The following is a 23,137-nucleotide window of genomic DNA, read 5'->3' as shown; positions in this document are numbered from 1 at the left end:
CAGCAAAGAAAGAAGACAACAGCAAACTTTATACCACAGAAAAGCTAGTCTACTGTTGCCAAGGGACATCCTCAGGTGGCTTTTACTTACAATGGTGAGAGACTGATTTTTAGTTGCGGTCTCAGAAATGTGACTTTGACAGAAAGAAGCAGAAACTTTTTAAAGGTGGAGTCAGGGTAACAAAGTTCATAGGATATATTAATAACACAAATATGATGCTGGGCAAACTGGCTAACCACATGCAGAAGAGTGAAACTGAACTCTTATTTTATACTATTCAAAAGATTAACTCAAAATGTATTAAAGACTTAAATGTAAAACCTGTAAGCGTAAAACTATTAGAAGGAAACGTAAGGAAAAAGCTCCTTAATACTGGTCTTGAAAACAGTTTTTTGAATATGATGAGAATTGCAAAAAATGAAAGCAATAAAAGCAAAAATATACAAGTGGGACTACATCAAACTAAACAGCATCTGCACAGAAAAACAATTATCAAGATAAAATGGCAGCCTACGAATGGGAGAAAATAGTTGCAAATCACCTATGTGATAAGAAGTTAATGTTCAAAATATATAAGGAACTCACATAACTCAATAGCAAAAAAAAAAAAAATGGATAAAAGACTTGAATACATTTTTCCAAAGAAGTCATACAAATGGCCAAGAAGTACACAAAAAGATGCTTGACATCACTAATCATCAGGGTAATGCAAATAAAAACCACAATGAGGGCTTCCTTGGTGGTGCAGTGGTTGAGAGTCTGCCTGCCAATGCAGAGGACATGGGTTCGTGCCCTGGCCCGGGAAGATCCCTCATGCCGTGGAGCGGCTGGGCCCATGAACCATGGCCGCTGAGCCTGTGCTCCGCAACGGGAGAGGCCACAACGGTGAGAGGCTCGCGTTCTGCAAAAACAAAACAAAACAAAACAAAAAACCCCCACAATGAGATATCACCTCACACCCGTCAGAATGGCTATTATCAAAAAGACAAGAAATAACAAGTATTGATGAGGCTGTGGAGACTAGGAAACCGTGTGTATTGTTGGTGGAAATGTAAATTGGCAAAGCCACTATGGAAACAGTATAGAGGTTCCTCAAAAAATTAAAAATAGAACTACCATATGATCCAGCAATTCCACTTCTAGGTATATATTCAACAGAAATAAAACTAAGATATCAAAGAGATATCTGCACCCTTATGTTCACTGCAGCATTATTCATGATAGCCAAGACATGGAAATAACCTAAGTGTCCAATGGATGATTGGATACAGAAGACGGGATATGTGATATATTCCATTGTGTATATATATTCAACCATAAATACAAGGAAATCCTGCCTTTTGTGACACCATGAATGGATCTTGAGTGCATTATTCTAAGTGAAATGAGTCAGACAGAGAAAGACAAATACAGTATGTTCTCACTTATATGTGGAATGTAAAAAAGCCAAATTCCTAGAAACATGGAGTAGAATGGTGATTACTAGGGTATAGGGGAGGAGGAAATGGGGAGATGTTGGTTGGTCAAAGTCTACAAACTTCTAACAATAAGATGAATAAGTTCTGGGGATCTAATGTATAGCATGGTGACTATAATCATCAATACTGTATTATATACTTGAAAGTTGTTAAGAGAATAGATCTTAAAATTTATCAACACATACACACACACATACAATAATTTTGTGAGGAAATAGAGGTATCAATTAACCTCATTTTGATAATCATTTTACAATATACATGTGTGTTAAATCATCACATCCTACACATATGTCAATGATCTATCAGTAAACCTGGAATAAAATAATACCAATATGATACTAATAAAATTAATCTTATGTCATAGGAAACAGTACTGCTTTGAGGACTGGCAGTCATATCATATATCCAGCACATGCATTTCCCAAAACACACACATTCACACCACACACACTGGAAAATAAATTCTAGTCCAAAGATTTCTGTCAAGCCTAGAATCAAGGCAAGTGAGTTATATAACTTGAAAGGTTAATAGCACTAAGCTATGATATCTCAATGTACACATCTCAATTTGTTTTTGGGGTAAGGGGATCTCTTAGGCCAGAATAAATTCTTCTAAGCAAAGTTCTCTAAAAAGTATTGCCCGTGTTTGTCTCTCTGTTTTATGTTTTCTTGTTTGAACTATCTACCTTCTGAGTGATCTATTCTCCATCTAACCCTGGTAATTTAATTGGTTAACTTAATTAACCAATAACCAAGCAACTGGTTAACCAATAGCTTGGTCTTTCTCTTTATGATTAAAAAGGAGCTGATCGTTAAGTATATTTTGCATTTATCTGATTTCATTTATTATGTGTTGCTATATTGTTAACTTTTAACAGTTAAAGGTTTTTAGGGCAGTTTGCTGTCTTATATATGTAGATATGTGTGTGTATTCATATATATAAATTAAACCCTCACCATGTGAAATCTACATTAAATGTCTCACATTAAAAGATATAACTAAGTATATATTGCATTGTTTACACAGTGTTTTTTTGCTGATTAATTTACTAATACTTAGATTACCAAGTTATTTTATAATGTAAGTTCGTTTCTTAAAAACAAGTGGCACAAAGGTTTTTTATATGTAAGCTCTTGTATTAGACACTTATAAGTAAATGCTATTTCACTAGAAGGATATGTAACTGAGCAGGATCCTAAGGGGCCTTCCCAGAACAGACCCCTCCATGTCCTTTGCCCACCTCTTGTTTGTAGAAAAACTTTAGTCTCCTAGGCCTCCCTGAGTCACAAAATGGCTCAAAAATTAATGATTAGAAAAATGTGAACATGTAGTAACAAAGAAATAGCAATTGGGCCAAGAGAACTGGTATCAATTTAAACAATGGATCAGCCATACAGCAGAGTCACAGAATCTTTAGTTCCTCCCTGAAGGACATAGATAATAGCATCTGATGCACATTCCTGAGCTGTTTCACAGATACTAAAACCCCCACCAGATGGAAGAAGTTAACTGCAAAATGACCATGAGCACATAGCTCCCAGACTGGCTGGAGCCTGAGGATTGATGATGCTAACCCCCCGTGGCACCACCCTGTTACCTCACCGTCAACCAATCAGAAAATTGTGCACGTGCTGATCATGTACCCTGAGACTTTCTCGCTCACCATGCCTTTAAAAACCCTTCCTTGAAACCCATCAGGGAGTTCGGGTCTTTTGAACATTAGCTGCCCATAGGCCTTGCATGGCACCTGCAATAAATGCTGCACTTTCCTTCACCAAAACCTGGTGTCAGTAGATTGGCTTTACTGGATAAAACTAAATAAAATACATAATAATTAATAATATGAATGTGATCCTGGAAATTTGTGTTAAATTTTCACACCCCACAAAGACTCTGGAGTTGCTCCTCCATTATATTGAAGAAAAAAGTTAGTGGGAGCACCTGAAGCCAACCTCAAAACTCACCTTCATTGTATTTGCCTTTTGGCAACCCACACACTATTTTCAAGCCCACGATGAGAAGAGCAAAACTTTTGCAAGAGGGAACAAAGAACAAGAAAAAACTTGCTTAGAAACTCAATAGACCAGAAAGAGAGTAGAAAGTTATCATGAAAAAAAGAGCTTTTCATGTTGACTGCAGCTGCTGTAAAACTACTATCTGGTATAGGTCAAATTAGTTATGAAGAAGTGTGTAGGAAGACACAGCTTTCAGTAAATTACATTAGAAACTAAGCAGGTGGGTAGATTCTATTCCCTGTTATGCAAGCTGATTGAGCTGTCATCTTTGAAAGAACTTAGAATGGCTATTTTTTCCAATTAACTTGCCCTGGGTAAGTAACACACCCTTCTAATATCCTGCCCACGCAACCTCAAAAGCTGCATCATTTTCTTTGCTCACTCCCTGCTCTTCTTATTATATATGCTTAATCACCAAAATTCCCTGAATATGACTTCTACTTCTTTGCCTCTGGGATTTTATTCAATCTGTTCTCTGTGCCTAAAATGACTTGTCTACCCACCAAGTCAATGGAAAATCTACTCTTCTTATAAGACTCAACTCTGAGGCTACTTTCAAAGGCAATTTTCTAAGTGACACCTCCATTTAGAAATAATTATTCCTTTTGAATAAGCCTTTCTACAGAAATATTTCCAAGCCTCAAAAGATACCTAATAAGATGTAATGGATAGTACATTCTCATCACTCTAGTTATATGACTTTGGAGAGATTAAGATTTCTGATCTCATTTTTTTCTTTTGCAAAATAGGAATAATAATCTCGGAATCTTGTTGTAAAAAATAGTTTGTGCATGTTAATTAGCATTTGTATGTTAGTCTCTGGCATAGGTCCTAGTTCACAGTAAGTATTCAATAAGTGGTAACAATTAACAGCTTCTTATGCTTATAATTACAGTAATTTCTTTATCTGTATGCCTCCCCCATTATACAACTGGTTCCTTGAATGTAGATACCAAACCTTTGAATTCATTTCTGTATCTTCATCCCCATTCCCAATCCATCGATGTTTGTCACAGTGACTTGTACTTAGCAAGCTTTTTTTTTCCAATAAAAGTTCCCTAGCTTATTCAATTAGTATATTATATGTGTGATGTTGTGACTTATAATAAGAAATACATATTTGGTATTCATCCCCATTTCTGGCCTAGAGTTCCTAAAATCCTTGGGATTTCCTAAGTGTGGGAGGTCTAAAGGTATTTTTTGTTTCGTTAATTAGGTGACTTATGGAAAGCACCTGTGAATGCGGGCTTAGTTTCTAAGACAGTCAACCATGTGATTAGAAGGTTGGAACTGCAGTCCCACCCCCTGATATCCTGACATCTGGGAAGGAAAAGTGGCTGGAGATTGAATTCAATCACCAATGGCCAATGATTTAATCAATCACAGCTGTGTAATGAAGCCTCCATAAACACCTAAAAGGACAGGGTCCTGAGAGTTTCTGGGTTGGTGAACACATGGAGATTTGGTGAGACTGGCACACCTGGAGAGGGCGTGGAAGCTCTGCATCCCTTCCCACATACCTTGCCCTATGCATCTCTTCCATCTGGCTATTCCTGAGTTATAACCTTTTACAATAAACCAGTAATCTAGTAAGTAAAATGTTTTTCAGAATTCTGTGAGCCTCTCTAAAAAACTGATCAAACCCAAGGAAGGAGGGACTCATGGGAACCTCTAATATATAGCCAGTTGGTCAGAAGTACAGGTAACAGCCTGGGCTGGTGACTGGCATCTGAAGACCAAGGCGGGGGGCGGTCCTTGAAACCTCCAATTTGTAGCCAGTCAGAAGCACAGGTAACAACTTGGGCTTGTGACAAGCATGCAAAGTACGGGGGTGGGGGGGCAGTCTTGTAGGATGGAGTTTGTAACCTGTGGAATCTGATGATATTTCTGGAAAGACAGTGTCAGAATTGAGTTGAATTGTGGGATATCCAGGTGGTGTCCCCAGAATTGTTTGCTGGTGTGGGAAACTTCTCCCATAACCCACATTGGAATTAGTATCAGAACCTATTGAGTAAGTAACCCCACATTTTAATAGCTCAACTGAATAAAACTGGTCTTATACAGTAATAAAAATAAAACAGCTACCCTGTAATTTATCTATCATTTTGATTCTGAAGCTTGAATATTTTTATAAGGGCCTGGGCTTGAGAAATTTAATGATCACCAGATAAACATGTAATAAAATAGAGTCTATTTCATAATAGTAGAGTTTGATGTATAATAGTATAGTTTATACTATGTTATATGAAATGTCTTTAAATATTGGTTTATGAATTATAAACTGAAAGAGACTTGGGGACTATCTAATCCAACCCTACTTATTTCACAAATGAGCAAAGTGAGACAGTGTGTGTTGCGTAAGGGGCTTGTTAGGAGACATGCAGATTGGAAGTCAAAGAGCTAAGACTTAAACCCAGGTTTCTTCATTATTCTTTCTTACCTAGCACTTACATGTCTTTGGAAAAGAGTATTTAGATTTTCCAATTGTGTTATCAATATGATAAAACATCTAAAATGATTTTGAGCAAAGACCAGATTTTTTTTTTCAGAATGGTAATAATTTTGAACTGAATATCTTCAGGTAATAAGATTTAAGTTGACCTTCAAAAGTATAAAGGATTTGGATAGACCAAGGATATTTTAAAGTTAATTCAAGTGTGAGAAATAATGAGAGAAGTGTGGAAGCAGAATAGACAAAGAGTTCCTGAGAGATAAGGAGAAGAAGATGGGGTTGGAGAAGCATGTTTACACAACTCCAGCCCAACAAATGCAGAAAATGCCATAATTATAAGGAATCTGAGAAACATGTGGTCCAATTCAATCATGTGATGGTAAACAAAACTGAAACATCTTGTCTTTTTCACTAAATCATTAACTACATCTGAAGGATACTGAGGAAGAGGCCCTAATTATTAAAAGTAAGTTTTAGGAAGATTACTCTGGAAATTGTGTGTAGAAGATTATGGAAAAGTCATGGTATAGATCCTTATAGATCATCTGTGAATCTTTAAAGGTAGGCTGAAGCTCCAATCAAGTTGTAGCAGTAGAAAGTAAAACACATAAGTAACATTACAAAAGAAACATCAGAAAATCACAATGGCTGGAGAGTAGGTAAAGGAAATAGAAGGGTATCATAGTTCATGCTAATATTTCAAGCTCAGGAGACCCAAGTTTTCCAATGTCGACATTAGGATGCATGGAGGAAGGTCAGGCAGGTTCAGTATGACAGGTTCAGCTTCAGACACACTATCTTTGGGTTGAATGTGAGACAATTCAGTACATGTGTTCATGACCTAAGAGAGGGGTAGGAGCAGGAGACATAGATTGAGATGGTACACACATAAAGGTGAGAACTGAACCTATATAAGGAGAAAGCTCTTGGAAGAAAAAATAGGAAGAAAAAAGTACAGGAGGCCGAGACAGATTCCTAGCCAATACTCACATCTGGTTGGCAGAAGATAGAAAGGGAATCAATGAGGAAATAAAGGGCCACAAGTGGAGTATTTGAAAACAAAAACAGACAAAAAACAAAAACACTATGGTATTTTCAGCTCTATCTTGGGAGAATTCTATATCTTAAATGTTAATTTGGGAGGTTGTCCACCATGTGTATGCATATCAATTTCAAAGTGCTAGTTTCTGTGTCAGTATGTATATCTGGCCAAATGTTTCAAATCTTGCATGAAAAACAATTATAAAAAGTTCAGTAAAGAACTTTGAAGGAAGAGAATTACATCAGACTAGTTCATCTTCAGAAATGCAACAGTGAATTGAAATATCTCATTAAATTTTGATTTCTAAGTAAAAGTCTCCCCAGACTACTTGTTAAATATTAGATATCAAATTTGCTTTTGCTCTGAAACCCCTTTTATCAGGATTTATGACTAAGGCACAAATGACGTCTGTCGTTTGACTCAGTGGGAAAGCCTACATTTGTCTGGTTAAATTGCTTAAATAAGTTGACAAATCTGGACACCAGTATCACTGAAGGAGCTACATATAATCTTGAAAGAGATGGAAGAAGAAAGGACAACCAGTGTCAGAATTTGTTTAAATTAAAAAGCTTGCAACCACTCACTGATTCATTGAATGATGCTCTTTAAACCACAATAAATCATATACCATCAACAGTGAAACACAACTTAACCTATGATTGTTTTTCATGATTACAAATATTTGTGTGAATTTTTTTTCAATTTTCAAAGAACTAATGGGGAATCCCTTGGAAGTCCAGTGGTGAGGACTTCACACTCTCACTGCCGAGGGCCCGGGTTCAATCCCTGGTCGGGGAACTAAAATCCCACGAGCTGTGTGGTGCAGCCAAAAACAAAAGCAAACAAACAAAAACTAATGAATCAGTTCAGAATAAAAGTAAGTCATGACCCACTAAGCAGATAATCTTGGGAAGTTCACTTTTCCTTAATTTCTGTCTCTGTAAAATGGGATTGAGGTGGATGATCTGAAGTTCCTTCTCTCTTTAACAAGAATTAAGTAGTTTCTAATTATTTAACTGGAATGGCAATATGTCTTTTACCAAACCCCCTGCAACTTAACTTTTCACATAGTTGTAACATGGATATGGATATAGGTATGGAATACATAACTTGCTATATGTAAAGCATTAAATTTAAGCATTAGGTTGAAGTGAATAGATTTTCTTAAAAAGTATATTTGTGGGAGGTTTAAAGATTAATGTAGATACGTATCATGTGGAAAATTAGTACAAAGCTTTATGAAACATAGGAAGGCAAAAGTTCTGCTTCTAAGGCAGGAAAGCTTTTAGGAGATGAGGAGAGACTACCTGGTTGTTTAGCTCAAAGGCGGTAGTCTGTGTATGTGTGTGTGTGCACATGTGCACGTGTGTGTGTTGTGTGTAATTACTATATAGAAATATGAACACTAGATATAGAAAATAGAGGTAAACCTTTTAAACAATCATGAAACAACCATGCAAAAGTGGGTATGTTGTTCATGTTGTTTGTTTGGTTGGAATAGTATACCAAGTCCTCCCACAACAACTCCTGGTCTCCGCAATTCCCCAAACTAGCAGCACAACCAGGGTACATCACAGGGCTGTCAGAAAGAGAAAGCTATAGGATTTCACTTTCAGGAGACCAAATAAGTGTATCTCTGAACATATTTCTGACTGAAATCCAACAAAATTAGAAGTTAATTATAAAAGTTTTCAAAAATCCAATATTAACAATTGAATGAAAGAGGAAATCAAGACATAATTGTATATCAGTCATTCTTTAACATATATAAGGAGATTGTACTTGAAAAAGAGTGTGAAACCTTAGGAACAATAAAGAACACAAATTAAAACAAAATGACATCAGATTGGGGATATACGTATACATATAGCTGATTTACTTTGTTTTACAGCAGAAACTAACACAACATTGTAAAGCAATTATACTCCAATAAAGATGTAAAAAAAAAAAAGGCCATCCGATTGCCAACATATCTAAAGACACTGATAAAAGCCAGGTTTGACAGTGTATAAAGAAATGGGTGCTGACATACACTGTTGATACGACTTTTAAGTGGCAAATCCCATTTTAAGGTCAGTTTGGCAGTAACTTAAAAACTAAAACACACATTAACTTTAACACAACAATTACACTTCTGGGAATCTCTCTTACTGAAATACAGGTACAAAGCCAAAATATAGACGCACAGTGATATTTATTACCATATTATGTCTAACACTGAACAATTGAAAACAAGTCCTAAATAAACTTTTCAAAATTTTACAATCCTATGAAGAAGCCATTAAAATGAATGAGGTGGATCTACATGTACTGATGTGGAAAGATATTATTATATATTCTTAAGGAACAAAGCAAGTTTCAAAAACTATTATGTTATGACCTCCTTAGCTGTAATCCCCCTGTTTTATGAATGTATCCATATTATATAAGTTGGAAAGACTAAGGAAGGATAATATGTTAAGTTGTAATAGTGGTCACCTGTGGTGAGTGGCTTTGGGAGGTCATGGGGGGATTTACATGTCATTAAATAAATAAAAATATTATAAATATGTTACATATTATATATGTTTGTAATTTGATAAAATTAATTTCAAATAACACAATAATTTAACATGAATTTAATGGATTAAAAAGGTAATGTTGCATTATTGCTCCTCATTGGTGACTAGTTATATAACATATGAATCCTCAACACTAAAGTATTATAGACAGGTTAACCTACATTGGCCACTGCTGCATGTACTTAAGCATACTATTTTAAAAGTGGACAATTTAAGTCACTATAAAAGCCTAAGGAGAAAGCTTGTTCTATGCTAAAAGCAAATTTAAAATATTAAAAATTATGTAAATACTAAAAATATTAATTCTCACCAGAAATCAAAGAAATAAAAACAAGAATAGAGTACCATATTATAAAAGCTAAAACTGATAATATTTAATATTTGTGAGAATCTTATCACAAAGTACTTTTATATATTGCTGGTGGTAACACTTGTTTTGCATGGTATCATTATCATTTCATTAATGCATGTATATGTCTACACAAAAGCTGAAAGTAAAATATTACAGAATATTAAAATTGCTAATCTTCAAATAGTAATATTTTAGACTTTTATTTTCTTCTCTGAACTATATACATTCCAGCGATTGTAATTTGTTATCTGTACTGCTGCTACAGTGATATAAACATAAAAAGAATTTTGAAAGTAGTATTTGTTTAAGGCCCTTAGATTATTCATTAATCAGAGGTATTCTTTTGTTGGTTTTTGAAGATGAACTCTTAAGCCTTAACCACTTCTGTATGAAGGAACCTTTCTCCTCACTTCTCCAAAGATCAGGGTAAAATTCAGTTTACATGTAAAGAATCATGTGAGACAGATACCACATGATAACTGGCAGACTGGCTGGATCTTGGCAGATGCCTTCACAGCTTCTGCCCAGTACCTGGAGCTTAGCAGGGCTGAATCACCAGTTTCTCCCCACTTTGCAATCTGTGGCATTACTCACTCTCTACCACTCTTAACCATGAACCTTCTTCTAACAGATATAAGTTTATCTATATTATGGAACTTAAAAATGGGATGAGAAGGCAAAGGTCTCCATCAATCTCACTTTGAGCCTACTTCTTTTCCTTTGAAGCTACATCAGTGAGGGGAAAAATAAAAGTTTATGGCCTATGGTCTAAGGTATTTAAGGGTCTTTGCAAACTATAGGTGCATCTTTTGCCTGAACATTTTCATCACACACACACACACACACACACACACACACACATAGCATAACATCATATATTTATAAAATGATAGAACCAGAAGTGATATTAGACCCTCTAGCAGTTTTAAATTGTGATCCTTGGAGAACCTGGGTTCTGTGCAGCTGTCTCGAGGAAACCTGGGAAGGTTGGAAGGTGCTGAAAGAGTGGTCAACTGGGCCATCCTAGCTCTGATTTAAATTAAGAAACAAAAACAAAAACAAACAAACAAAAACTTCATTTTTATTTCTCATACAACCTGGATGCTGCTACTTTAAAAATACTGTAACCATTGATCAAGTCCATTTTATTCATTTAATATGTTAAAAAATTAGTGGCCCAGAAAGTTCAGTTACTTAACCAAGGTTACAAATCTATGGTAGAAACAGGACAAGAATCCAGGTATCTAGACTTTTAATTCCAAGTGGAAATGAGAAAGTTAATGACAATGGTAATCATCTGCAATTCTGGATTTTCCATGAGGCTGCTATAGCTTATGAAACTCACATTATAAAGAGGCAATTAAGAAAATAAAGAGGTAACCAGGCAACAGTAACGCCATTTTCCTAAAAATAATGTGAGGGATATTATGCAGGGATAGGTTACTTTTGTTTCAGCTGAGCTGTTGCATATGTAGGAGAAGAAAGGTTGAGCATCTGCCGGGAATTAACACAGACCTTTTTCTACACACCTGTTCTGCAGAAGAAGATCTATAATAAAAGCGTCTAGAAGTTTGTTCCAACATGACTGCCAAAATCCAAACCAGTAATACCCCTTGGCCATATCATAACATAAGGCAGAATCTGATCTGTGATATGGCTCTAAAGAAAACAAATAAGGTAGTTTGATTGGGAAATTCTATGGGTAGAATTATATGGAATCTTGTGTATTATGGGCCAATCCCTCTCCCATGGGCTTCAGTTTCCCCATCTGTAATGAGGGGAATGAAACTGATCTCTAAAATAATTTTCAATTCTTACATACTTGGTTATGTTAGTTGGGGTGTAGTGCTTTTTGTTTGTATTTTTGTTTGGTTTTAAAATCAGGTTCAATGCCTAGAGGGAAAAAGACAAAAGGAAGAAAAATATTAGCAACTGTTTTAGAGACATGGTATCAAGCCTTTGTATTATTATTTTTAAAAATACCATCTCAGAGCTGTAACATGACCATGAATATTACTAAAAATATTATTTTGAATAGAACAGGGGAGACACAAAACAATTTTTTAAAAATATGAGTCATGTGTGTGTTTGTCTGTGTGCATGTGCACATCACACCAACTCAATGAATATACCTGGGCAGTTAAACCACAACTGGAGGAAAAAATGTGTCAACATGTAGGCTGATCTCCCTAAAATTTTTTAAAATATGAGTCATGTGTGTGTTTGTCTGTGTGCATGTGCACATCACACCAACTCAATGAATATACCTGGGCAGTTAAACCACAACTGGAGGAAAAAATGTGTCAACATGTAGGCTGATCTCCCTAAAATTTTTAACAATAACCTCGAATGGGTCCTTAATGCTGACAAGCAGCCAAAATATATTTCCCTGATCATCTCATTTTGCCACTCTCCTAGAAGAATATTTCATATTTTATTCCCTCACTGCAAATTCTGTCTTCCAACACCTCCTCCCCAATCCTCACTCTCAGCTGATGATTTTGCTTCCTGTTTCACGGAGAAGACTGGAGCAATCTGAAGAAAACTTCCACAGCTCCCACCCACCCACTGGCATCTGTACCCATGTATTCTGACTTCCTGCCTGATACTCAAGATAAGTTAACTGCACTCCCAACTAAGTCCATCCATCTCCTCTACTTACGCAGTAGTTTCCATCGCTCTCACCTACTTCAGACCAATAATTATCCCATGCTATCTCCTTACAGAGTCAAATCCAGCTTCTCTCCCCACCCCACCCTATCCTTAGTTGATAACTCCCCATCACCATACAAGTATGCTGTTTTAATCCCTAAAAATTAGAAAGAAAAAAAAAGCAACCTCTTTTGACTCCAGTTTTCCTGGTGGTTTCTTCTCAATTTATTTGTTCCCTTTTGCTCCAAAATTCCACAAAAGTAGGGTCAGTAGTCATTATTTATAACTCCTCTTCTTAAACCTTCCACAGTAGGTTTTTGTCACTGTTGTTGTACCATAGCTCCAGGAAGACTGCCAAAGTCACCAATGGCTCTTCATTGCCAAGGTCAATGGTCAATTCTTTGTCTTCACCTTATTTGGTATATTAGGAACATTTGACACAATTCCTTGTGCCTTCTTCCTTGATATACTTTCCCCAATTGGCCTTCAGGACACAAGTCTTCCGTGGCTCTTCCCCAACCTCACTAGATGCTTCTTCTCAGTCTCCTTTGTGCATTACTCTCATCTCTTGACCTATCAACTTTGGAAAGGCACACAGCTCAGTCTTTGGATCCTTCTCTTTTTTATCTTTATTCCCTACCCTTGGTGATCTCATAATGTCTCATGGTTTTAAACATTATCTAAATGCTGATATCTCCTAAAAGCACATCTCCAGTCCAGATATCTCTCTCTAACTCTAGGCATTTATACCACATATCTGTGTTCTTTACATTTCCACTTGATCTGAAAGAATCATGTCCAAACACAACATTCCCAAATGAACCTCCTGACATTTGCTCCCAGACCAAATTCACTCATAGTTTTCCCATATCAGTTGATGGGGAAAACCTTGGAGACCAAAATCTTGACTCCTTTTTCTCATAACCCACATTCAGTCCACTTTCAAAATATATCCAGAATCTAACTATGACTTCTCACCATCTCCACTGCTGCAAGTCTCCTAATTGGTCTCTCTACTATCACAGTTGCTGAACATGGGGGTAGGTTTGGGATTGAGAGTGAGTAGACATGAGGCAGATGAGTTTAAAATGAAATCTAGCTAATATGACCCCTTTGCTTAAAACCCTGCATTCAATGAACTTCCACTTCACTCAGAGTAAAATCTCAAATTTTTATAATCAATATATGACAAGGCCTGAAATAATCTTGCTTGGCATTACAGATATAAAAACACATCTGTTTCAGGGGACAGTTCTTCCACATACCTTTGTGAATGCATCTTTAAGAGTTCAAAGCACATCACTGCACAAATGCTTACAGAGTTTATTCATGACTAATACATCACCTGATTATCCTTGCAATGGAACTATGGGGCATATATAATTTGACCATGCCATTTGTAATGTCTCTCTACTTTCAATACCTTACACTCTTTTAAAAATGCTGCTGTCATTTCATCTTTTTTCAGCCCTAATAATTTTGGATTCCCCTTCTATTACTAGTGTCTTAATTCACTTCCCTTCCTAATTTCATATTTTGCATATCAAATTCTATAAATGTTTTATAAACCTATTACCTCACTCTTGGTAATACAATGCAATATATATACAGTATATAATACAATACAATATTTATTTTTATTGTTGTCAATAATAAATGTGAACTGTTTAAAGAAAAAAATCCTGGATTCATGGAAAGGGGGGGCTAAGTATTCCTTTTCATTGTTTTCTGTATTTGTTAATAATATATGAATTATAAACTTGCATATACAAAAGTCCTAAGTGGAGGACTTCAATAGAATACACCCCTGGCCTCTCTTCCCCAGGGGAAAAAATCTAGTTTATCTGGCTTATATGATTTGCAAGTTTGGGGAAAAAGGAGCTAGGAATGCTTGGTTCAGCAATTTTTTATCCTCTATTTTGGTCTGTTCCCCTCTTTTCTGCCACATAATATGGGGTCTGACACTATGGAGGTTGCCTGAGGTTTCCCAGTTGTGTCAGTTACCTGGTGGGAAGGTCTCAAGTTCAGAAGAAGAGGAAATTGGGCAAGCTCATTTGCTCACTTCAAAGTCCCATTCTCCTAGCTTTCATCAGTTATACAGCTGACCTTTTGATAGCCATCTGTCAGTCTCTAGTGCTCTATTTATCAACCGGTTTAAAATTCAGGCAGGGAAGAGACAGGTGTAATCTATGGAGTCCATCAAAATCCCAACATATTCAAGGATTGCGATACTAGTTTCTAAGCTTCCCATTTTTGTATGTAGAGCCTGAGGGCAAAAGGGTATAGCAGAAAGAATGGGGCTATGGAGTCTGTCTTGGCTTCTCATGTCAGATGTGTTACTTATTGACTATGTCACCCTGAGTCAAGTTATTTAACACCTCTCAGGCTCTTTAATCTATACAATGGCATGAACAATGACTCCCTCACTGCATTATTGTGGAGTTAAAAGAAATAAAATACAGGGAATGACTAGCGGGCAACCTGGTATAAATGTATGCTCAGAATTTTATTGTTCCCTTTATATCAATAATCCATTGGATAAATGTCAGAAATAAGATTTACCAGTAGTCATGAGAAAGTTGTTTACAGACCATAAACAACTGAGTTGTACAGACAGCATTTTAGGGAAAACGACTAGTTTTTTATTTTGAAGGGAAAGCAAATAATCTTCTTGCAAAACTGAAGTAGACTAGTGAAGAAGAAAAAGGTACCAGTAAATGTCCAAAATTTCTACAGTAGCTGATGTGGGTGGAATAAGAGAACCCTTGATTCATCCAGCCAACTACTTGTGTTCTGCATAATTACAACTTTTTAATGGCTTCTGCAAGGATATTGATCATTACATGACAACAAACCCATAAATATCTGTCTGTGTTAGAACAGTGACACTCACTGGTTACTTCTGATATTGACAGCCATACTCACTACTAAAACACATCTCTTATAAAGCAAACTTAAATAATGCTCATAGATATCAGCAAGGTAGAAAAGGGGATACCCAACTCCTTGTAAATATTTGGACCAACATAATTTTGAGTTACCCAATATGGAATGAGCTACCTTTCTTGTGTCTCCCTACACCTCTAAAGATGCCCAAATATATTTTAAGTGATCATTAATTGGAGTAGTCCTAGAGAAGATTCATGAATAATAATTAGGAATTCTAGATGATCTTTAAAAGTGTTCCAGCTTCCAGTTCCTGGTCTCAAGGGCTCAGAGCAAACCCACATTTATGTGACTTGGAAGCTTAAAATATTAGGCTTAAAATAACTAGGGCCCTTGGGGCTTCCCTGGTGGCACAGTGGTTGAGAGTCCGCCTGCCAATGTAGGACACATGGGTTCGAGCGCTGGTCTGGGAAGATCCCACATGCCACAGAGCAGCTGTGCCACGGAGCAGCTAGCCCCATGAGCCACAATTACTAAGCCTGCGCGTCTGGAGCCTGTGCTCCGCAACAAGAGAGGCCCGCACACCGCGATGAGGAGTGGCCCCCACTTGCCGCAACTAGAGAAAGCCCTCGCGCAGAAACGAAGACCCAACACAGCCATAAATAAAATAAATAAATAAATAAATAATAACTAGGGCCCTGAGTGAGGGTGTGTGTGTGTGGGGGTGGGGTTTAGGCCCAGCTCGTTGGAGGGGGTGTCCGAAGGTAGAGGTGGGGCCCTGGGTGGGGGTGTAGGGGCGGGGCTTGGGATCTGTGTGGCAGAAGGGAGGTTCCAAAGACAAAGGATTAGGCCAGGGAGCCCAACAGGCTCCCCAGTGCCTAAATAGCCAGGGAAAGCACTGGCTGGGTTCCCTTCCATTCCTTTGCCCCTCCCCCACCATCTCCCCCAGGGTCTCCCCCATCGCCACTGAACCCCTAACCGTGGGTGGATTCCGCTGGGTGTAGGAATTCCTCCCTTCCCCCAGCCGCCCCTCAGGGGTGCCAGTCCCAGAAGCCCGGCCTTTACATTTGCTCCCCCTTCCCTCTCTCCCACTTCCTCAGGACCCACACGGCTGGAGCGGGCCTAGGTAGGCAGAGGATCAGGCCCAGGATCTCAACAGGCTCCTGGGGGTCCAAGCGGGCAGGGGAAATCTGGCCACACTCCCTTTTTTTTTTTTTTTTTTTTTTGTGGTACGCGGGCCTCTCACTGTTGTGGCCTCTCCCTCTGCGGAGCACAGGCTCCAGACGCGCAGGCTCAGCGGCCATGGCTCACGGGCCCAGCTGCTCCGTGGCATGTGGGATCTTCCCGGACCGGGGCACGAACCAGTGTCCCCTGCATCGGCAGGCGGACTCTCAACCACTGCGCCACCAGGGAAACCCCTGGCCACACTCCCTTTTGATCCTCTGTCCTCCCAATGGTTCCCCAATTTCTCCCTTCGTGTGTGGGATCCCTTCCCCTCCCCCAGCCGCCCCTCAGGGGTGCCAGTCCCATCCCACCTCCACTTCTCCTCCCCCTTCACTCCCCCGAAGCCCCACATCCTACCCGGTTGCTGGTGGTTCCTCCCGTCCTCTTAGGTGTCCGTGGTCCCCCACCGGTGCCTGGTAGGTGCCCTAGTTGTGAGGAGACGCGAACTCTGCGTCCTCCTAGTCCGCCATCTTGACTCCACTCCCAAACATGCCATTTTATACCGACAGAGACCTAAAGTTTGCTTATGGAAGTGTTGTAGATCATGAAGGGGTGTTATCTGAATCTAAGGGAATTCTGTGATGCAGATGAGGATGGGTGAGGCTCATAACACACAAAATGGCTGAGGGAGCTGGTAATTGTTTGAGGGTGTGCATGTGTGTGTTTTGTGTATTCCTATTTGTCTGGGTTCAGTTGGGTGCAGTTTTCTGTGTTCACCTAGTGTTTTCTGTAGACGGACTCATGCACAAGTAAATGCAGACTTCACATCTGTCCTCTAATATATCAATTGCGTTGAAACAAATCCTTATTTTCAAAACAAGATCTATATTAGAGCAAAATTCTGATAAATATAAGAAATCTCCTGCATTTCACTTCAATCAAAACAATATTCCTTATGCAGGGAAAGAGAAGAGAGATCTGATAGGACTATTAGTTGAGGGACCTTCAAACATAAAAATAATGCCAGTGTGACATCTGATACTACAGTTTTGTTCTAATCATGTTTCTATTACAGCAAGTCACACTATCTAGCCCATTAATTCATGGTCCTCTGCACATGGTTTAAATGGACTAAAGGATTAAATGGACTAATTTGTTTAAGTGAGCTCGTGGTGAAGAAAGAAGCCTGGTCCAAAGAGGGGCCAAACTCTATAATAACAATAGTGATAAACAGCATCCTGTTTGCCCTTATCTTAGTGTCTCTCTCACTCTCTCTGTAGGGGTCTTTCCTTTAGACTGTACATTCATGGAGAGCAAGACCCATATTTCATTCATTCCTGTATTTTCAAGAACTATCTGGAACTTGAAAGGCACACAATAGATATTTATGAAATGAATCAACTACCATTCATTGGTGGTTGCTATATGCTGAGTATTTGTCATGCTACTTCTGATCCTTACAGCAAATGTGTGAAAGAGGGATTTGTTTTCTCTCTCTCTAACTAAAGAAGCTAAGGCTCAGAGAAGTTATGTAACATGTCTAAAAACACACATGGGTAGAGTGGAGGTACTAGGATTTTAACAAATGTTCCTTTTTAACCACTTGCATTGGCAGTTCATTACTCTGTGTCTCAAAAATATATGACCATTTTTTTGTAAGCACCAAGGTCTACACAAAAAAACACTAAAATTTAACCTTGGTTTAAGGTAGACATAACACATATCTTTGGTAGGTTAACTGATAATCACTTCTTCAAATATCTGTTATTCATCCACTCTGCATCCAGGCACTGTCCTGAGTGCAGAGGCTTAGTCCTGATATCAGAGAACTTGCAAACCAATTTAAATGGTTTAAGAAAGCATTTATTTAGAATATTCATCATAAAAGTTGACATTTTTTCACACCCATCAAAAGAAACATATCACTGACCTCTCATCCTCCACTGACATTACTTGTAGATATATTAATTTAACTCACTCATTCTTTTCACACATAGCTTAGCTTCCATTGTATTAGCTTAGAATTTTATATATTTTTTGGATTAAAATGTCACCTAATAGTCACCCTTAAACTGAGGATAAAATCCTTTCAATCCCTGCTGCATGTAGGCAGTGATTATGATGTTGTATTTTACATTTATATGTGACCATTTCACGTCCCTCTCGTTTCTAGGATTGGGACAGTTTTTTTGGCCTGCCACACCTGATATAGAGCCTCTGACCTTTGAGTGGGGGCTGGATGGAATTCTAAATCTCTCAGCTTCTCTTGCCTCAAAAAGAGTTTTTTCAACACAAAGCTTAGGAGGAAGAGTGCTGGCACCTCACCCTCCTGGGGAGATATAGCAGTTCTAGACTGGGAGCCATTTGGAGAGACAGCCCTGTGTTCTTGGCTGCATCTGCTTAGAACAGAGCTTCCGTAATGCAGAGTTGTTTTGTTTTGTTTTGTTTTGAGAGAGAGGGGTAGAGAGACAATGGGTCTTGGCTCAAGGGCCCCATGTACTCTCATTTCCAAATGCCATTGTAATTTAATTTACTGATGGTCTGGCTCCTAGATATCTCATTAACAACTGCCTACTTTAAGTATTATATTATAGAAATCCAAGTCTGTTTGTAGTTCCCTGAACTCATTTCACTTTTGCATACTGACAGTGTTTTCTGATGGAACAGTTATGGGATATGAGAGAAAAGAGATGTTGAGAATGACTGAAAGAGTTTTACTCTAATCACCTAGGTAAATGGATTAACATCTATAGAGAAGGGGAAAAGAAAAGCAAGATACTGGGGGGAAAATACGAGTTTAGTTTGATATGTGTTATGTTTCAGATGCCTAGATACATACGAAAATCCAAGTGTTAGTGTGAGGCATTCCATGGACCCTTGCCTCTCCCCAGCAAAACACCCTTAAATGACTATATATATATATATATAATCATTCACTTAAAATCTCCAGAATTTTGTAAGGATATGCAGCAAACTAGGACAAGAAGAAGAAAAGAAATAACAAAGGTTAGGTAAAATGTGGTATATCTAAACAATGGAACATTATTTGTCAACAAAAATGATTGAATTACTGATACATACAACAACATGGATAAACCTTGAAATTTTTATGTTATATGAAAAAGCTAGTCACAAAAGACTACACATTATAGAATTCCCTTTACATGAAATATCTAGAGTAGAAAAATCTTTCAGTAGAGGCTGAAAGTAGATTAGAGGTTTTCTAGAGCTGGGGTCAAGGAGAGACTGGGGTGGAGGGATCAGGAGTTACAGGTATGAGGTACTTTTAGGGGCAGAAAATCTCCTAAAATGGATTGTTTTGATGGTGGTAACAACTATGTGAATACTAAGCCCCATTGAATTGTATACTTTAAATTGGTGTATTATATGGCTATGGATTTTATTTCAATAAATATTTTAAAAATCCAAATGAAGATGCTGACAATGGATATGTGAATTTGGGATTTAAATGAGAGGTCGGAGTCAAAGAAATGATATTGAAAGGCATGAGACTGAAGGAGAAGACATGCAGCAGCAGTTTTCAGCTTTTATTTTCAGGAATCCTTTACATTCTTAAAAAAGTACTGACGACTTAAAATGTCTTTTTTAAGGTGGGCAATATCTACTAATATGTACTGTATTCAAAATTAAAACAAAAAAATTAAAACACAAGAAGACACAAGCTCACATTCCATTACCTGTCAGAGCAATGGCACTGTCACAAATCACAGTTCTTAGCAAAGTCCAGTGGTCTTGGTTCTCTAGCATTTAGAAATTAGAAGAATGAGGAGAAATCAATCAAAGGACACTAAGGAAGGACAATTAGCCAGTGAGGTAAGAGCATAATAGAATGTGATGTCCTGGGAACCCAGTGAAGAAGGTGTTTCAAGAAAGAAAGATGAATGCTAACGTATGTCAGATATTGTGCTAGGCTGGATAAGATACGAACTGAAAATTAAGCCTTGGAGTTAGTAATATAGAGCTTACTTGTAAAATCTGAAAATAAATCAGTTTTGGTGTAATGATGGGTGGACCTTGGTTGAATCGAATCAAGAGACAATGGCAGGAGATGAAATGTTAGGAGTAGAAGGAGTCTCTATAAAGACCTTCGAGCTCTTAGTTATAAAGGAAAACAAAAGTAGGGTATAGCTGGGGCAGGATATGTGTTCAAGAAAAATGATGGAATCTATTGCAGCGTTTTAGAATATCTGTATGCTGATTAGTCTTACCCAGTAAAAGAAGACAATCAATGGTACAAGATAAATAAAGGGGAATTATAGGAATAAAGGCCTACAAAAGCAGATGAATATAAAAGGGTTATCACAACATGAGAAGAGTCATTGGTACTATCTGATTATAGATACACTTTGTTTGACCTGGGACCCTTAGTCTATGCTACAACAGAAACTTAAATCTGTATAGAATTTATTCTTTGAAGTAATGAGATGATCTCTTCTATGAGAACAACTCATATTTAAATTACCTTCTAATCTCTGTTAATGGCACAACCATGTCTTAGATTGCTCACCAGTAATCTATAAGATATTTGGTGAATTTTTCTCTACTGTTCATGCCTGTGACACTTTAAAAATGTTCACAAATTCTTTGACCCTCTCCCTGTCAAGAAGTGTAGGTCTACACCTCTTTCTCTTGTGTCTGGGAGAGTTCTGTGACTAATTGATAGAGAAAGTACAGGTGTAATAACCTACTGGCCCAGGCAGTAAGAGATGGGAAGAGACAGGCACTTCTTTTATCTTGTAATATTCACTCATGGAAACCATCTGCTATGTGAAAAGTGTGATTTCCATGGGACCACCATGCTGTAAGAAGCCCAAGGCATGAAGAGAGGCTCCAATGGACGAAACATTTTGTGGAAAGAAAAAGAGAAGTGGAAAAGTAATTTTGGAAGTGAAACCTCCAGCACCAGCCATCCCAGCAGGGAACCACACTGATCAGACATATACTGCCCAGCTAAGACCTTCCTGAATTCCTGACCCAAAAAACCTGCTGGCTTTACTCCGGGGGTAGTTTAATATAGTAAGAGGTAACTGGAACAGTCCCCATATAATCCAGTAATGAGTCCTGTTAGATCTACCTCCAAAATACATCCTGGTTCTTCCCATCTCTCAATACCTTCTTCTTCTAGTCTTCTAGTTCTTCTAGTCCCAAACAGCATCATAGTTCACCAGACTAATACAAGACTTTTAATTATTCTTTCTGTTTTTACCTTACCACTTATTCCCTGCATAGAAGCTACAAAATTATTTTAAAAGTTAAATTGGATAATGCTGCTTAAATTCTCCACTGACTTCTCATTGCAATTAGAATAAAATTGCTTACGCTGGATTACAAAGACTGACATTAATGACACATGCTCACCCCTCTGATCTCACCTCCCACCACTTTTCCTCCTGGTTACTGTGCTCTCCCCATATGACCTTCTTAATGTCCCTGGAATGCAGTAAGCTCATACCTGCCACAGGGTCATTGTTTCTGTTGTCACCTTTATTAACACAGTCTTCTCCAGGTCCTAATGGAGTCACTCCTTCCCATGATTCAGTCCTCTCTTAAAGAGACGCCTTCCCTGACTACCCTAGATGAAACTGGTTCTTCCCAGTTAATATTCTCTATCCCTTTAAGCTGTTTTATTTTTGTGGTGTTTATCAGCATATAAAATCATCTTTTTTATTTGGTTACTTATTTATTGTTTATTTCTCCCCTATTAAAATGTAGTGTCTATAAAAAGAGACCTAAGCAGTGGTTCACCACTATATTCATAAGGCTTGAAACACTGGCAGATAGTAGAGACTTAGTAGTTGTTGAATAAATGTAATATGAAATAGGGTAAAGTGATACCTCAATTTAGAATCTATTACCTAGGAATTTTTATTATTAAACTTTGACTAGACTGAAATCTACCAGAAAACCAAACACGGTGCCAAGCTGTAATAAAGTTGATGGCTGGGTATTGGGCTTAATAGTCCTACTGCAGCTTCCCAGGAGGTCATTGACAGGCATATAGATATTGCATATTATATCCATGGCACCATTTAATTTCTTCAATTTAGAAACACACGATGACTAATTTAGTGTATATAGCTGGCAAAGCAATATTCCTCTCTCCTACTAACTTGCTACTTTCTGGGACATGGTACAGACCTAAAGAGGGAAACAGTCTGCTTCAGATGTTTTCTTTCTTTATTGCTCCAGGCACACAATGGCCAAAGAAATTGGTCTGAAATTGGAAGGAGGGCAGAGGCCAGGGAAAGTCTACACGTTTATCCACTCTTGTTTGGGTTCATTATTACTGAAGCGAGAATGACAAGCTTTACTGAGCCTATTTGGAAATACTACTACTACTACTACTACTAATAAGGCTGGGAATCCCTTTTCTACCCACTCATAGAATAGTGACAATTTAAGAGACAAGATTTATGTTTTCTCCTGTAGGCACTTTCTTAGAACAATTTAAAAAAAAAATAACAGAAAATCCCACTTTTACTGTCCACTGACATGGGGTCCACTTGACAT

The 23,137-nt window shown here is 37.9% G+C and overlaps 1 protein-coding gene across 1 annotated transcript in view; it reads right to left on the bottom strand.

Annotated features, from left to right (window-relative positions):
- ANO3 (anoctamin 3) overlaps positions 1 to 23,137 on the bottom strand; it is a gene marked incomplete at both ends in the record, with an annotated part of 391,580 nt that overhangs the window by 275,889 nt on the left and 92,554 nt on the right. The window contains 2 exon segments of the mRNA XM_081240506.1: positions 3,447 to 3,465; positions 3,467 to 3,522. Of these exon segments, the coding sequence (XP_081096632.1) occupies positions 3,447 to 3,465; positions 3,467 to 3,522 (75 nt within the window).

This window comes from Mesoplodon bidens, assembly GCF_964165515.1.
Source record: "Mesoplodon bidens genome assembly, chromosome: 7".
NCBI classification, from domain to species: Eukaryota; Metazoa; Chordata; class Mammalia; order Artiodactyla; family Ziphiidae; genus Mesoplodon; species Mesoplodon bidens.
This window is presented reverse-complemented; position numbering and strand designations above follow the sequence as displayed.